We start from the raw sequence: 18,213 nt of genomic DNA on the forward strand, positions 1-18,213 counted from the left end.
ACTGTAACTCACCCAATTCTTTAAGAGTGATAGTATTAGCTAGAAAAGATACCCTTCACTTTGTGGAAGAAACTGTATCCGTTTTCATAAGTTACCTGCTATTTTTAGAAAATGTACTAAAAGTGACGCGTTTACCTCTTCCTTCCTTCAAAAATGCCTGTCTTGGGCTTTTCTGATAATATTTTAATTTTAGTAAGTATCACTTGGGTTGTAATGAGTTATATCAAGATACGAATTGGTAAAGCAACACGTTTTTCAATACCAACCTTCTGCGTCAATTTATTCCATAATAGCAGATTCCATCAAATTAAACTGCAAGAGATTTCCCACATTTGTTTTACATTCTATATGTATGGCTTATGAATAGCAATTTTGATGAGTTCCAGCTGGTCTAAATATGCAGGCCAACTTTTATATAACAGATTCTTTTCAATTCTTATTGTATTCACTGAGGCTCATTTTAAGTGGGCCACCTGGTAAGATAAACACTAATATATCCGTTTAAAAAAAAAAAAAAGAAAACAAACCACCCTGCCAAACTGAAGGCCATCTTCCCCATCTACATTATGATTATATTTCCAATAAAAGTCAGTGAGACATTTAGCCTTTTGGAAAAGTTGAATTAAAATTTAAACAAACCAGCAGCCCTACGATCAATGGATCACTCGACCATTTTAATGTCATTAGGATGAGTGTGAGCATGTCTCACCTATGTCTGGCATATACACTTTGGTCTCCCCTTTCCTCCCCACACCCTCTCGCCCCCTCCAGCTGGGATCCATGGGGGCACAGAAGTCAAATGCTCACCCTGCCCTCCTCCATCCATTTAAAGGCACCTTCAAAGCTGGAGCAACGAGCTAGCTTAGTTTCATCAACAAAGCCACACTGCTACTGAGGACTCCAGCTTGGGGGTTCAGAACTGCGCATTAACAGGAGGGCTTTGATTTTTGGTTGAGCACTTCGGCTGCACTGAGTTTCCTCAGACCCCCCCCCCCCCCCCCCCCGGTCCTCGTTATTAACCCTTCGTGACCTTTGTTGCTTCCCTCTTCGCTATAGCAACTTCTCTGATTGGCCCAATAACCAGCCCTGAAGAACATAACATCTTTCCCTTCCTAAAGGTCAAGAAAAGAACAGCTCTGTGGTCGTCAAAACACACATTTCCCCTGCCATTTGCACACCCCACATCATCTGCGCACTGTCACAGGCAATAGACATTCCAACGTGCAGAAACACATGCAGGAGCGGAGAGGAGGCTGGGAGACGGGGCGCCACAAGAGGACAAAGAACTTACTTTGCTGTTCCCCTGTGCACGTGGCCGCAGGAAAAAGAGAAAAAGAAATACGTTACACATAAATTCATTTTAAAATTATGAGGGTTTTCTTGCTAGAGCACAATCAAAACAAATACTTTGACTATTCATTGACGTCCCGTAGGGTCCCCCAGCCCCCAGCGTTCACGGACAAGTCGAAGAACCCACGCGGGTTAAGTGAAATCATACGTTCATAACGGCAGAACAGGATGATAGAGATTTCCCCCCTCTCTTTCTACTCGGGATACTTGGGGTATGGGAACCGGGCCAGAAAGAATTGGTTTGAATTGGTAATAAGCGAGCTGCTAGCATGAAAGGCAGCGCGTTTAGAATGTTGGCTTGGCGCTTTCCCCAGCAGCCTGTCCTCCAACAAGCCAGCAGTGCAAACTTTCATGCTGGTGCATTTTAAAACAAACACTGCACCCTTGGTTTCAAAGAAGGTGGAATTAAAGAGAAAAAAGAGAGCCCAGAGGAAAGGGGTGGGTGGTGTCGGGGAGAAGCATAAAGCAAGCTGAGTTCTGACCTCCATCTGTATATACCCTCCCTTATTTTGTAAATTATGAGTTTTGTCTCGGGTTGGCATGGGAAGCGGAGGCTGTATAGCGGGGCTGCTGCCAAAATAAACACTGGTCCACATGCTACAAAATGGGTCTGGAAAGGTTAAATCCCAGAAACGCAGTCATTTCTAAAAGCGACGCTGGAGAGAGAGGGAGAGCAGTCACCGCGGGTAAATGGCTCTCAGGTTTCCAGCCGGGGCTGCGAGGGTATGATTTATATCAAACAATTTAACTCACATGTGGCCTAAAAAAATAAAATGGTGATTCATTACTCCCAGGTCGGCCGGAGCCCCGTAAGGTCAGGCCTGCTGGGGGACCGCCGGGCCACGGGCCGGGATCAGATCTGAGCTCGCCTTGCAGGGGCCCACAGGGAATTTCTTGCACAGGGATGCAGGGTTGAGGAGAACCCTAAACAAAGCCGTGCATCTGGCAAGAGGCTGCGAATGAACAGCGAGGAACAACCGCCTTTAGTTGTAGGTAGAGAATATGGACAGAAAAATAGTACAGAGAGGTTCTGGGAGTGTAAGCTAAGGCAGAGATGCCAGGATCCCAGGACAGAGAAGGTCTTCTGAGAAATACCACCAACTGGGGAAGGGGCGAATGGCCAGGGGCCGTGGAGTTTAATGAAGAAGCCTAAAGCACTTATACAATGCTGTGGAGAAGCTTCCTGGCGTAATGTAACACATACATGATGTAACTTAACAATCTGGGGTTATCTGAGACATAAATAATGGTACAAGAGTCAATGAAGAAGAAGACAAAAATGGAGGGGGTCTTCCTAAATACCATGCCAACTGCTCAGTAGGGCAGGAAGATCCCACCGGGAATTTTATCAGGAGTCGGAGGCCATTTGAGGGAACGACGGGCCCCTGCTTGCTCCAGGAAGCGCAGCACCGCTGCAAACACCTCCGGGGGATGGACTTCACTGCACCCCGCAGGAGCGCAGCTTCTCACCTAGGAAATCAGTTCCCGGAAGCCAGCCGAGTCTCTCTGCACACGAGAGTGTGACCGGCTTCCCCCGCGTCCCCGCAAGAGCTACGATGTCACAGAGAGAAGCCCCTAGTCCTTAAATACGAGAAACACGCGTGGATGCCAAGATGCCCTTGGGCGGTACTTGTTGCCTTTGACCGTTCCCCACACGGCTATTTTGCAAGAGGCACACACAGTTGGGAACGGTGAATTGTAAGTGCTCTGTGACTGTCCCCAGCGCTCCAGGTGACGGTGATTTACATTTAGGACCCAGAAAGCACTTCTGCCCAATGGTCATTCTGCCCAATGACCAGGAGTCTTTGGCACTGGCCAGGTGGGGGGTCTAAGTTCTAGGTGAAGCTCTGCCAAGATGAAAGATTAAAGAAAAAGCCAAGATTCAAGTCCCGAGGAGTGGAGCTAGGTGCCAGGCATTTCAAAACTTGCATCAGACTAATGAGTACATGTGTACAAAGCCAGGTGTGGTGGTGCATGCCTGTAATCCCAATACTTAGGAGGCCAAGGCAGGAGGATCAAAGGTGTGAGGCCAGCCTTCGCAACTTAGTGAGACCCTGTTTCAAAAATGAAAAAAAATCGAAAGCACTGGGGGTGTGGCTCGAAGGTAGAATTCTTCTGGGTTCAACCCCAAGTACCCTCCCCCCAAAAAAAGTATACTAGTATTCATCCCCACACTAAAGAATCTTTGTGGAGGCTCGGGCCTCCCCTCTTCTCTCCCTGGAGTGGTAGAGGCCCTTTCCTCAAACTACTCTTTGACACAGCAAAAAATTCCCCGTTACAAGTCTATCTGAGGGGAACGTGCGAAGTCCCTGGAGGAACTCACTGTAAGATGGTTTCTACCCACAAAGCAGTTGTAAAAGCATCAACCGTGGCCGAGGGGGCCCTACATGCAGAGGTCGAGAGGCGTTCCAGAAGGTTCCACCGTCTGATGTCACTGTGTCGGGGTTGCACTGCAGTGTGGGGAACGGAACCCAGGGCCGCACACACGCTGGGCCAGGTTTCTACCAGGGTCACGTTCTGTCCCCGGCCCTGTTGTCATGGAAATCTCTTAACACAAACATATAACGGAAGCGACACGCCCATGCACACACGGGCACACGTGCTCATACACATATACACACGGGCACACGCACGCATGCACCGATGGCTAAAAGAAGCCTCCTGAAAGGCTCTGGGTGTCTCCGACTTAACAAATATGCAAAGTTAGATTTACACGAATTACTACCAGGGCTCTGCGGATCTCACCCTCCTCGCCGATTCCTTCTTCCCCACGGACGTCGGGAAGGCAGCCTTGTGAACTCTCACTTCTCTGGACAGCCCCCAGACTCACTTCTACCCAAGGGGGGCCTGTCTCTCTCCCCCCAGGCAACACCACGACTCCCTTTAAATAGAAGGGCTTCCTTAGCCAACGGATGAGAAAATTTTACATATACAAACACCAGGGATACTTTCCAAGGTAAAGATAAAGTACTGAATTGGGAATTTTAGCTTCATGGACACCATGGTGATTCAGAATATTGGTAATGAAAGCGACACGGCGCTACACAATTTCACCCAGGTGAAGGTACTGAGCCTCCGACTAACCTTGTAGTAACGCTTTGGAAAAGGCCTTGGGATTCTGAGTTCAGAGAAGATAAACGACTGGAGGATGAAGCCAAGGGCCTGAGCCGTGTGGCGAATACAGAGCCGGACGCAGATTAAAAGTGCGCGTGGATCTGACTTCAAGTTTGCCTTATTCCACTGCACACTTTATATTTCAAAAAATTTGAATTTGGGATTCCTTAATGTTTACATATAAGTCTTATGGTAAGCCAACAAGACTGTGCCAGAAAAGTCAGCTGGTTGTTATAACGTGTTCTTTCGTTAATCAAATTCACATTTATTTGTAATCACATTTACAGGAAAAATTTATGTGCGTGTGTCGGTAATGTCAGCTTTTAAAAGTTCTTTCATGGTAGCTCCTAACTACTGAGGCACACACGGCCGCATGCGCTTTGTATCTCGGCTTCATTGGTGAAAATAACTATTAATCTCACGAGTAGCATCTTTACTTTAAAACTATGTAGAGTTCTACATGCTTATTTAACAACATGCAAATTTTAGGGTGGCTATAATTTCAACTTGATGGCCAAAGGACGTATAAATAAAAGAAATCAGTTCTTGCTACATCTCCAGTCAGATTGAAAGATTGATTTAAAAAATCACAGCTGCTCAGAAAGCTGTGTGGCTCAGACTAGTTCTAAGTTCAGAGACTAAGTCAGAGGCTCAGTAGGAAACTGAATCCAGGATTCCTCGCTTCCATTTCAGGACCACACCCCCCCACACGCACTTAGTTGAGAAAGTAAAACAAAACAAAAAACAACTCGCATTTTACTTTGGATCTAGAAAGATTCAGAGTGAAAGTAAGTAATCAGAAAGTGCACGTGGGGAGATGGGTGTGTGGTGGCCCTTTCTCCAGATGCCCGCCAGGCCTAACCACTCCCTACTTCTTGGCTTGGTCTGTCTCCCCCCTAGAGGTAGACCATCCGTAACATAGGGCCCGCCTCTTTTTCACCTTTGAACCTCTGGAGCCCATTACAACAGCAATGGATAAAAGGAAGGGAAAAAGGAGAGAAGGGGATGGAAGGGGAAGGGAAAGAGAAGGGAAAATTCTAGAAAACGGTGTGAGAAATGATTTATACAAGGAGAACAGGGCAGTAGGACATTTTGATATGCGTGACGTAGGGACATCGGGAGGGCACGATGGGAGGGCCACACGGGGTGATATGATCAAACGTGTGTGTGTCACGCCTTTATAAAACCCTCTGCTCAAAACATCATTTCATTCGAATTTGGGTGACGGCTATTTATCCAAATGATATCAAACTTATATAATTTCTAAAAGCGACTAATGCAGAAATGCCATCCCAGTCAAAAGAGAGGTATCTGAAAAAAGCAGAACCTTGTGAGCTTACACTCATGTGCTCAACATATAACGGCTCCATTGTTAGGGCAGAGACTGATTCGTGGTTGACTCACTGGTTTGTTGCTTTAAAAGCAAGATGGCGTACTATTCAGACGTCCCCAAATTTTACTTAGAGGTCTTGGCTACCAGGCTAATCTGATTTCATCAAATATTTTAAAATCAGGAACAACTCTTCTTCCGAACTCCAAAAATATTTGAGAGTTTCCACACAAAGGCGTCTGCAGCTGGGCGTTCTACTTACATGATTTGCCATTAAATATCAGGACATCGGGAGGTTTTTTAGCAGGACCTAGAGCCTGCGTCGTGCATAAAAATGCAAACATTGTTTATGATGAACACTGAGGAAAGTAGTGCTCATGGTGCGCTGCCAAGTTTAATTTCCTGTCTTGTCTTTGGTATGTAGTAAAAACGTCTTCTTGATCTTCCAAGCAATTGTACCAAATGTGTGTTTATAAACAAGTGAAAATGTTGTGAAAAGAATCAAAACAGACTGTGTAGGACATCTCTAGATTTGTTTGAAACTGAATATTCTGAAGAAAATTAAATATTCTGATGAAAAATAGAGAAGGTTTCTTAGATTGCCTTTTGGGTGTAAGCCTGTGAATACAGAAAAATCCAGATTTATAAAATCCTGGAGTAATTTCCCTTTTCTATGACAGTTTTCTCCCTATTAAAAGTAAATTACAAACGTTCTTTCAAAAGCAAATTTTCTACTGCATTTTAAAGCAGGTTTAATGTGCAAAATCATGACTTTAAAGATTTTCATAAGCGCTATGGTTGCCTATAAGACACACACACACACACACACACACACCCTTTGCCCAAACACTGATATCTTATATCACCAAGTATACTTGGAAGAGAGAAAACAGCTTTAAGTATTGGCCATCGCGCTGAGCTATATTATAATACCCAGAGTATTTTAATCTTTCCCTAGCGGATCCAGAAAGCAGTTGTCATGGAAATGATCCAGTCGTCAGCATAATACTATTCTAGATGAGAGTGCTCACTGTACCATGCTCTGCTGCGCTCTTGAGCTCACTGGGGGACTATCATTATCTGTGCATTGAAAGAAGACTCTTGAAACATAAAAGAGCGAGGCAACCTGCCGGAGATCTCGCATCGTGGGAGTGAGCGGCAGACTTGGAGACGGGCAGACAGGTAGTCTGCCTCTTGGGTCTGTGCCCACGGTACTCTGCGGTGTCTCCTCATTCCCAGCCACCAGGACAAGAATGGAAATCTCACCATTTACTAACTGGCTCCATAGCCTTCTCCTATAACAAGATCCAAGGTACCACTTCCCTCTGACCATCTTGGAGACCACCTGGCACCCGCCCTTCCTCCTGGCAACACAGACACTCGTCCTTCCTGCTGCTCCTCGGAGATGCTCTCCTTGGATTCCCCAGCATCCAGGCCTCCTGCCTTGGAGGAGCCCACGTGAAGGCCCACTCGTCAAAGGGGTTTCTCCTGCCACTGTCCCTAAGGTAAAGCTCGGCCACCCCTACTCTCATTCTCCGTCCCTTTAACTTATGTACTGGGGATGGAACCCAGGGGCCTTCTACCTCTGGGCTATACTCCCAGAACTATTTTATATTTTTTATTTGGAAACAGGGTCTCTCAAGCCAGGGGAGGCTGGCTTCCAACCTGCGCGATCCTCCCGTCTCAGCCTCCCAAGCGCGGGGATTACAAGCGTGTGCCACCACGCCCGGCTAATTTATGTAATTTCTAAAGAGAGCTCATCTTACATAGTGATACACATTAGAGTTCTACATTCATTGGTTCAATATCTGTTCCGTAGAAACAGGACCTGATTGTTCATGGGTCTCACTAATGCTTAGAACGGTAAAAAGCACAAGCTCAAAAGATTTTTGTGGAGTGAATGGAAAAAAATTAAGCACACATGCATTTTGTGTGTGTGTGTGTGTGTGTGGTAGTGGGGTTCCTGGAAGCCCTTCTACCTCAGGGCTACACTCCCAGACCAATTTTTTTTTTATTTTTGGAAACAGGGTTTCTTAAGCCAGCGCGGCTGGCTTCGAACCTGCATGATCCTCCTGTCTCCGCCTCCCAAGTGCGGGGATTACAAGCGTGCCCACCACGCCCCGCAACACATGCATTTTTAACATAGAATGCCTGTGAACTTACATACACCACCATTAGTGGATGCAGCAGAATAATAAATAATGACCAGAATAGAAAGCAAAAGAAAAATCTTCTATTTTTTTTCTCTTATTCTGTGGTGCTGGGGACGGAACCCAGGGGCATTCTACCTCTGAGCTGCAGCTTCAGCCCAATTTTATTTTTTATTTTGAGATAGAGTCTCAGTTGCTGAGGGCCACGATCCTCTTGTTCTGGCCTTCCAAGTATTGGGATTACAAGTGTGTTGCCATGCCTGGCTAATACGCTAACTTCTAAGTGATTTCCCATATATAGTTCTAAAGTAGAATATATCTATGCAAATCTATGTGCAGGGACTGAAGGAGGAAATGCTGGCCAACAACCGTGACGATTGTCGACGGGTCCGCATGCCCCTTGACATCACCCTGAGCACCTCGGTTCAAGCTCAACTGAGAGACACAGGGCATGTGGCGGGAGCACATCGCTTAAGCCTCCAGATGGACAGGTACAGCAAGGAACAGGGTTTAGAAGGACAGGGACAGGATGGAACACATGGGTTTTAGAGGCCCATGTGAAAGCTAAGATAACAGCCAAGCAGAGATCACTGGGTACCGGCCTTCAGTCCTCTACACCTGGGACTCTGTTAAATTCCAGTGCAACCCCAGGGACGAGGTCAGGCCAAAGTCTCCTGCCCCCAAAACGCTTCACCTGTCTCACACAGCAGCCTTCTCTCAGACTTAGCCTTGGAAGGACTTTCTCCCTATTTTGAACACAGAAAGGATCTGACTTGTGCATGACCGGTTCTAAAAACTGACTGAGAGCTGGGTAAGCACCACAGGGGTCAAGGTGCACTAAATCCCCAGGGCCCAATTTCAAACCTGAAGGTATTAAACCCCGAGGGGGGAACAGGTATGGAAAGAGATGCTCATCTGCAAGGCTGAGCGCTGCATGCACGTGGCAGGAGGAGGGGACGCCCTGAGCCCGCATTCAGGCTGCTCTGTGCAGCATCACGTCCTGGAAAGGACATGGACGGAAGGTCTGTTCATCCACTTGAGCGAGGCAAGTGTCACGGACACACTTGAGGTCTATTAATAAAGATAAGTGGGGAGGGCCAGGTATTTCGGTCTTCTTTCACAAGCACCATGACATTAGCCAGAGTTCAAGTGTGGATGGATCAATGGATACAAGACAGACAGACCTAAGGGAGGGAGATGGGTGTTTACAGAAAGGAGCCCATCGTGAGGAATGAGAACGTTCTTGAATTTGCTAACGTATGAGGACGGTAACAACCGTGGAGGAAGAAAGAGAGGAAAATAACATTTTGTAAAAAAACAACAAAACTTCCTCTTGGTCTGAGTTGGCGCAGGTTATTTTTTGTGGCGGAGTAGGACATTTGCTTTAACAAATACACGGATCCGCTTCTCAAAACAGACATCTGATAGAGAGAGAAAACACCACTTAAAAAGCAATGTTTAAAAAAAAAAAGACCAGCCGGGCGTGGTGGCTCAAGCTTGTAATCCCAGCATTCGGGAGGCTGAGAACGGAGGATCATGGTTCACAGACAGCCTCAGCTACTTAGTGAGGCCCTTTGCAATTCAGTGAGACCCAGTTTCAAAATGAGGAATAAAAAAATAGGGCAGGGGGTGTAACTCGGAAGTCGAATGCCCCTAGGTTCCATCCCCAGACCAAGTATCAGAAGTATGCCAAACTAATGAAGTCAGTAAAAAAAAAAAAAAAAGGCAGTTTTTCTGGCATACAGGAGGCAGAGCTGATAAATGTTCTTAAGCATAGTTAATAAGGATTTTAAAATGAGAGCTATATCCAACTTACTAAAGATTTATCGGGGTAGACCCCAGCTCTCAGGAGAGATGCCTTCCAGCTGTCCACGTCCTCCTGGGAATCACAGGCCAGCTCAAGGAAACGATAGTCTTTGTATACATTCCTGGAGTTAAAAAAAAAAAAGAATGGTACACTTAGTTTCAAACCAAATTAAAAAGGGCTTCATATCACAGCAGACAAGGATGATAAATGGCTGTTCAGATGGACAGTCCTTTGGCAATTGCTAGAGGAAGGAAAAATTTCACTGTATTCTAAAATAATTAGCAAACTTCTCCATGTATTTATTACATGATTCTTTTTAAAAACCTCACAGTAACGTGCTCACATTTTTCTGTGTTACCGAGCAATTTTAAAACAAAGTAAATACAAACACACTTGATATGATAACACTGGGTGCCGGCGATCAGGAGCTGGGCTGTGGGGACAGAATCTGCAATTACTTGGTAACTAGACATGTTCTGAAGCTATTTTATAAGCTGAATTGGCTAAATAGCTCCAGAGACTTTAAAATGCATGAAAAAAACCTCACAAACCTAAAAAGAGTATGTTAGGTTCAAAATAGAAGTCTCATCAAATTGTGAAAAGCCCAGACTGATTACCAGCCGTTAGTAGAGTGAGATGTCTAGGATTTGTATTTATAACTGGGATAATACTATAGTTTTTTTGATAGTAAAATAATAAACAAGATATAAAACACAAGTTGAATGCAGGTTAAAAGTCTGGAAACTAGATCACAGTAGAAAAACGTTAAAAATCCTCCAGTTTCCCTCATTATAGGTAATCTTTTCTTCCCCTCCCCGCTTCCCCTCCCATCAGCTCCTCTCTAGCTCTGTATTGATTTAATGTCCTGCTCATTCACTCACTGCTATACCATGGGCTATTTACTCAAACAATCAAATCTTCATATACATCCAGTGATAATGGCATAACACTCATGGAAATAAATGCATGGAGGCTTGCTTAACCTCCTCCTAACACTAGATAACCAAATCACTTCCTTTCTGCTTTTCCCTTTAGAAAAATGCTTAAATGTATATTTTCTGTGAGTATTTGTCAATACCATAATTATTTTCTCAGGAAAGACTTGTGCAAATAGACTTCTAGGATTATATTTAAGAGACTGATATATATTCCCGTTTCAGTGAAAGAAAAAATTGTCTTTTTTTTTTTTTTTTTGGTGTGTATGGTGCTGAGGATAAAACCCAGAGGCATTCTACCTCCAAGATTTACACTCAGATCTATTTTTAATTTTTTTATTTAAAAAAATAAGTTGCTGAAAGCCTCACTAAGTTGCTGAAGCAGGCTTCAAAGCTGCAATCCTCCTGTTTCAGCCTCCCAAGTACCGGGATTACAGCCAGGTGCAGAAACTTACACAGATACTAGCAGTCCACGAGGCCAGCAATCGGCCTCTCTCTGTCCTCGTGCTCCGTGTGTTCGTGTTCAGGCCTCCCGCGTCTGCACCTCCTGTCTATATCAGCCCAGAGCCACGCTGCCTGCTGCTGTCTCTGTGAGGGCATCTCAAATGAACCTCGCCATGAACAACTGAATTGCTAACTTCCGGCCCGGTCTCCTTCCACTGGTGCTGTTTCATGCATGGGCGGTGTAATCCAGGTGCTTTGGGGATATTTTTGACCCCTCCATTTTTCCATACCCCTTCTCAATTTCACCACCTAAAAGTGTCCTTCTTTTTAGTGGGTCTCCTCCTCCTCATCGTCATTTCTCTTGGACTATTTAAAACAGCCTCCATCTTGGTCTCCCAACACCCCAAGCTCTTTACATTTTTTGTGTGTGGTACTGGGGATTGAACCCAGGGGCCTATACCCCCAGTCCTACTTGTTATTCTGTATTTTGAAACAGGGTCTCACTAGGTTGCAGAGGGTCTCACTAAGTAGCGGAGACTGGCTGTGAACCTGAGATCCTCTTGTCTCAGCCTCCCGAATGCTGAGATTACAAGTATGTACCACCACGCCCGGCTCCCTTTACACTTATTCTTTACCCTGAGTTTTCATGATCTTCTGAAAACGTAAATCAGAAGCTTTATTCCCCGGGCCAGAGTCTGTACGCTGGCGCTGGCCCACAAAGTCCCCAGAGCCCAGCCGGCCACGAACTTCCTCGCCAGCTTCCTCTCACAGGTGCTCTTTCTGCTCTCCCCCGCTGGCCTTCCTCTAGTCCTCCAACGTGGCAAGTGCACCACGCTGCCCCCACACCTTTGGGTGCCATGCTGTCTGCTCTCTCTCCATCTCTCTTTGAACAGGTGGCTCCTCTGGGCCATGGCTTCCCCGAATCCCCGCCAGGCCACTCCTCTGGCCTGCGTCTCCAGCATTTCTACTTACCTTTCCTCCTCAAACTATGATTTCAGAACTATGTGAGCTCTTCCTCTTCTTCTTCTCTGTCTCTGTCCTTCCCCCAGTGTTCACTTCCTCTGTTCTCTCTCTCTTAGTTATTTCTTTTGATTAATGTCTATCTTTCCAATTAGCCCATATACTCCCCAAGAAGTAGAGGTTCACCTATGGACTTGTGGCCACCGTTCTCTCCCGGGGGATTCTGGGGCAATGCCGTCTCCTATGCTTCCCGTTCCCTCTCAGGCCGCCCATCTCTCGAGCCAGGCAGATGTCAGCTCGGTTGCCTAGGGGGAGGGTGTGGGTGACAGCTGTGGCCTCTTCTTGCTTTGGGCTGGGCAAGAGCTCTGTGTCCATGGCAGGAGAGTGCCAGGACAAGGACCAGCATTGGGCCATCCTTGGTGGACGGTCCCCCAATGGCTGCAGGACCCTTCAGGGAGCCTCATGCTCAGCCTCTCTGAAGGCAGAAAGGACTGAGCTTTCTCTTCCCTCATGCAGAAGAGAGACTTCCTCCTGGTGCCTCCACAGGCAAATGGCAACCTAGCTGTGATTGGCCTAGAAGGAGTGAGATGGCTCTGGCTTCCTGTGAAAGTGCCCAGCAACTGGACTTATGCCATGTAAATAAAAGGACAATAAAAGAGGTCTAATAAGAGAGAGAGAGAGAGAGAGAGAGAGAGAGAGAGAGAGAGAGAGGAGAATGAGATAAAGAGGGGAGAGAAAGAAGAAGGAAGAGAAAGAGAAGGAAGAGGAGGGGAGAGAGAAGAGGGAGAGAGAGAGAAGAAGAAGAAGAAGAAGAAGAAGAAGAAGAAGAAGAAGAAGAAGAAGAAGAAGAAGAAGAAGAAGAGGAGGAGGAGGAAGAGGAAGAAGGAGAAGGAGAGGAAGAGGAGGAGGAGGAGGAGGAAGGGAGAAAGAGGAGAGAGAAGAAGAAAAAGAAGGAGGGGAGAAGGGAGAGAGAAAGAAAGAGAGAAGAGGAATGAGAGGAGAGGAGAGGAGAGGGAGGAGAAAGCAATCGCAGAAGCCAGTCAATAAAGAGAACATGGGGGAAAGAAGAAGACAGAAAAATAACAAGTTCTTGGAGAGGTGCAGGTGTGGAGCCCCTGGAACTCAGTCCTGGGGTTGTTAAATTAGAACGCTGAGTAGGCGGGGCCCAGGCAAGGATGAGCAGTGTTGAGATCTGAAGACCCAGCAGGGAAAGAGGTGAAGACAGCAGGGGTGAGGAGCAAAGTTTCAGTAAGGTGTACTTCTTCCCATAGCCAAATGCTGGGTCTTGGTCTTGTCATTTTGAGCTATGCTTTGCTTTTTAAATATTTTTAACTGTTTCCTTTGTTTAGGTTAAAAATAAACTGCCTTTGGGGTATCTATGATTTTCAGAAGATTTTTAGTCCTAAGGGAAGCTGATTACCTTTGAGTTTTTAAAATCATTCTTGAATTCACTTTTGTACATATGAAATTCAGGAATAATCATGTTTCACTTCTTGAGAAAATTAGCAGCTTTTGCTCCTGCCACTTTATCATCTGGCATCGGTTACTATATGTGAGATATTAACCTAGATTATTTCTGAATTATTGTTTTCACGGCTCAAGACTTTCCTTGTATCTTTTTCTTTACTTTTTAGTTTAATTTTTGTTACACCTAAGCAATTATTTGGAAATAACCCTATATGTTTATCTTAAATAAATGTTTGTCATCAAGCCTTTTCTACCTGGGTATCGTTGTTTGTAAATTCTTTCTCGGATTCATGTTTTGAGTCGCCCTCACAGACGGGAGTTGGCTGTCTGGATTTCTGGTTGGCATACTATCTGCTTTTCTCGAGGTGATATAGTAGAGAGATGTAGACGGTCTTTGGGCTGTTTTCCTGCTTGGCCTTATTTGCACTCATCAGAGTAAAGCATGTCCTAGTCATTGATGGAGTTTTCAACCCAGGTCACTCTGAGGCTTACAAATTGTTGATTGACATCTGAACTTCCAGTGTCTTCAAAACATTCTACCTTTGTTGTGTATGACTTTGGGGGTACAGCAATGAATGAAGAAGAAGAAGAGACCTTAAAAGAGAAATCACCTGGGTGCAGTGGTGCAAGTGTGTAATTCTAGTACTTGTGGGCTGAGACAGAAGGATTGCAGGTTCAAGGCCAGCCTCAGCTACTTACTGAGACCCCTCAAGTAAAACAGAAAAAGGTCTGGCGATGCATCTCAGAGGTAGAATGTCCTTGGGTTCTATCTCCAGTACCACCCCTCGCTCCCCCCAAAAAAGAAAGAAATCATCCCATTTGAACTTTATAACAAACTCACAAAGTTGATGGCAGAGTTGTTTTACAGATGAGGGAACAGATTCAGAGAAACTTAGGAGACTTTCTTAAGATTACATGGTGGCACAATGGGAACCTACCACGGTCCTTGAAATATGGCCACCAATACACAAATGTTAATGAGAGAGAGAGAGAGAGAGAGAGAGAGAGAGAGAGAAAGAGAGAGAGAGAGAGAAGAGAAGAAAAAGAGATGGAATGGGTTGTGCTTACTCTTTTTTTTTTTATCAGATCCTTAACTTTCTACAGAAAAACCAAGACACAGTAGTTTGAAGGGTCAAACCACAAGTAGAATGAATGATTTTAAGTTAAATAAACTGGGACATATTAAAGAAAATATACTCTCCAAGTCTGTAGGTTTATTGCTGGGAAACTGGAATCCAGGTTATATCTTTGTTCCAGCGCAGAAAGGAAGGTGGATTGTCTACACCGAATAAGGACCACGGGCTTCTAATGACCTCAGGAATTCTCAGCCTCAGCTCCCAGATAGCCGTTGGGGAGGCACTGGGAGGTGAGGCAGGAGCTCCTTCAGATGCAGAGGCTGCGAGGGGGGACTGGCAGCACGAGGGGGGACTGGCAGCACGGGGCCAGCTGGAAAGCGCAGAGCGAGGAGGGCGCAGACCTTCCACATTCCCTGAGCACAACTCAAGAATTCGGCTTGGCCCCTTCGCCCTGACCTTTCTCCAGAGTATTTTCTTTCAGGGGCTCCTCACATGGAAAATCTTAATTTTCCTTTCCCCCTTCAAGGATAGCCAAGTTCTTGAGAGGGAAAATAATTATCTGGTTGAAACATTAGAAGAGGGCCAGAGGCGTCTGGTGGCGTTGGCAGCTCTGCCTCCCCCCGTTTCTGCAGCCTCCTCTCGGGCTGTGTCTAGACATTCAAGGGCAGCTGGACACAGGTCTAAAACACTGAGCCGAGCGCATTTACGGGAAGTCCCATAAATTCTGTCCACGAAGCTTCCAGGTTCTCACCACAGGCTGCAGAGGCATGGATAACCACAGCCATCTGTACTGCCTGCGACGGCTTTTCTTGTTTCGTCTCTATTTCAGCTACAGTCATGCAGACAGGAGCTTCGGAATCATTCCACTGCAGGACCCAGCCCGTGCTTGACGATCTGACGACATGCCGGCCATGGCTGCCCCAACAGAGGAGAATGAAAATGTTTGTCCTTTAGGTGAAAGGCTTTTTAATTTCTTCACCGAAGAGGAGATCACAGATGAGCCTATGTTTTGATTCTATATGTCAGTTGTGTTCACTTGTCAAAAGAATGATTTGGGCTGTTAAAAATATGAAGTTTTGGGTTTTGTTTGCTTGTTTGTGGTACTGGAGATTTAACCCAGGGGCACTCCACCTCTGAGTTACCCAGCCCTTTTTATTTTTTATTTGGAAATAAGTCTCATTATGTTAATGAGGGCCTCACTAAGCTGCTGAGGCTGGCCTTGAACCTGTGATACTCCTATCCCAGCCTCCCAAGTAGTGAGGTTAACAGATATGAATCACCGTGCTTAGTTCCATTAGCTGCGATGGCTTTTTAAACATCTGAAACAAGATTATGAAACAATCATGAATGATGTTTCAAAATAATCTTTGAACAAATTCCTTTGCTCCAATTAATCAAGTGTTTTGATATAAATAAAGTTTTAGGAATGGAAGTGCTGGGCCACAGGGTCTGCCTGTGACCACAATGTGTGTCACGCATCTTCAAATTGCCTTCAGGGAGCTTCTCACAGCCACACGGAGGACAGGGGGGGGGGCAGTGCCTGTAACCACCAAGACCACTGCCTTTATCTCTCCCACCTCACAGCCCTGGGGCCGTGCCTGGCTGCCTTTGGGGCTGACAATTCTCGATTGCTTGTGAGATTGAGAACTGCTTATCACATACCCATTTGTTATCTACTTATTGTCTATTTTTTGCTGTTAGGTAAATATTCATTCAATGTACTTTAATTTTTTTAACTTGAACACTTGTCTACTGAATTTGAAATAGGCTTACTTTACAATTTAAAAAGCCTGACCTGATCAACATTGTCACAAACCTGACAGTAAGGAAAATGTGCATGGGTGTGTTCTGAGCCAGCTAGTCTTCAAGCTAACTGGTATCTTCAAATGAAGACGTTGCTAGATGTTCCGGAATCTTTCCTGGCTTCTCAAGTATCTGCTCTATTTTAAAAGGCTTTTCTGAAAATGGAATGCCAGCAACTGGCCACAAATCTTTAGATGTAATATCCAAATGCACGAAGAATTAGGTGGAACTTTTTTCCTTATTTCTGGACAATAACCCTTTACTAATGTAAGCTCAGTAAAAATGTAGTAGAATACAGTAGAGGCCATGAAAACAGGTTGAAAATATAGTCCCCAAGCCGGGCACGGTGGTACACACCTATAATCCCTGGACTTGGGAGGCTGAGACAGGAAGATCACAGGTTCGAGGACAGCCTCAGCAAGTAGTGAGGCTCTCAGCAACCTAGCGAGACTGTTTCCACATAAGAGGGATAATCGGGCTGAGGGTGTAGCTCGAAGGCAGGATACCTCTGGTGTCCAGTCCCTAGTAACACACGCACGCGCACACACACACACACACACGCACACACACACGCACGCACACACGCACGCACACACGCGCACGCGCACACGCGCGCACACACACACGCACACACGCACGCACACGCGCACACACGCGCACACACGCGCACACGCGCACGCACACACGCACACGCGCGCACACACGCACACGCACGCACGCGCACGCACGCGCACGCACGCACACGCACGCACGCGCACGCACACACGCACATGCACACACGCGCACGCGCGCACACACACACGCACACACATTCTGAGCTACTTATCTTCAATGACTGTGTAAGGCAACATCTCTGAATATCAGTTTATGTATTTGTAAAACAGAGATAAGAGTATCTACCTCAGGCTAACTGTGATGAAAAGTAAGGTATATTTGTGGAAGAGCTTTCTTAACTCAATAATGAGCATAAGGTAATTATACAAGCCAAATACACAGATCCAAAAAATATTAATTATGCATTACTTACACTGCCGTTAGGTCTTTTACATGTGAGCTCCCATGGTCTAATCAGGCTTTTTCTGTACTGAATGCATGTAGTCTTTTCTAAATGTAAGACTAAAGTTTACATCCAGCATTATTACATTTTGTTGGGCTAGTTGGGCTCATTTTTCTAGTCTGCCCAGGTATCTGGGTTCTGAGTCAGGCAAATGATATTGTTATGGTTTGGAGACAGAATGTTCCCTGGAAAAGCTCGTGTACTGACAACACAAAAACGTTCAGAGGCGAAGTCACTGACTCAGGGCTGTGATCTCATCAGTGGTAAATCTCTTGGTGGATTAAGAGCATGGCTTTATCGGAAGGCAGCTCAGGTAGCAGGGTGTGGCTGCAGGAGCTCGGGCACTGAGCACGGGGCGTTAGGGGTCATATGTGTCCCCGGCCCCTTCTCCTTGCTCTCTGCCTCTGGCCTCCATGTGAGAACAGTGTCCCTCCCTGCACCCTGTTGCCCCTGCTGCCGTTTATGTTGCGGAGCCGATCCTGTGGACTGAAACCTCCAAGACTGTGAGCGGCGTAAGCCTTTCCTCTCCAACGCGAATGTTCTTCACTGGTATTTTGGTCAGAGCAGTGGGAAAGCTGATTATAACAAATGTCTTCACACCCTTCCTGTTTGCAGAATCTGGATGTTTATGACATAATATTTCTATGTCATCAGCAAAATCATTGGTAAACACATTATAGACCTAAACTAGACCTCAGGTGGCGGTCCCATACCAGAGTC

General features: G+C 45.8%; 1 protein-coding gene across 4 annotated transcripts in view; it reads right to left on the minus strand.

Moving 5' to 3' along the window:
* The window catches only part of DNM3 (dynamin 3), a gene marked incomplete at both ends in the record, with an annotated part of 508,438 nt that overhangs the window by 88,965 nt on the left and 401,260 nt on the right, over positions 1 to 18,213 (minus strand). For 2 of the 4 annotated variants that reach the window (XM_080699095.1, XM_080699093.1), the window contains 2 exons: positions 1,292 to 1,303; positions 9,761 to 9,872. In XM_080699095.1, the coding sequence (XP_080555221.1) occupies positions 1,292 to 1,303; positions 9,761 to 9,872 (124 nt within the window). The remainder of the gene's footprint in view (positions 1 to 1,291; positions 1,304 to 9,760; positions 9,873 to 18,213) is intronic. The other 2 variants (XM_080699096.1, XM_080699094.1) reach the window with 1 other exon arrangement.

This window comes from Muscardinus avellanarius, assembly GCF_963383645.1.
Source record: "Muscardinus avellanarius genome assembly, chromosome: 7".
NCBI lineage: Eukaryota > Metazoa > Chordata > Mammalia > Rodentia > Gliridae > Muscardinus > Muscardinus avellanarius.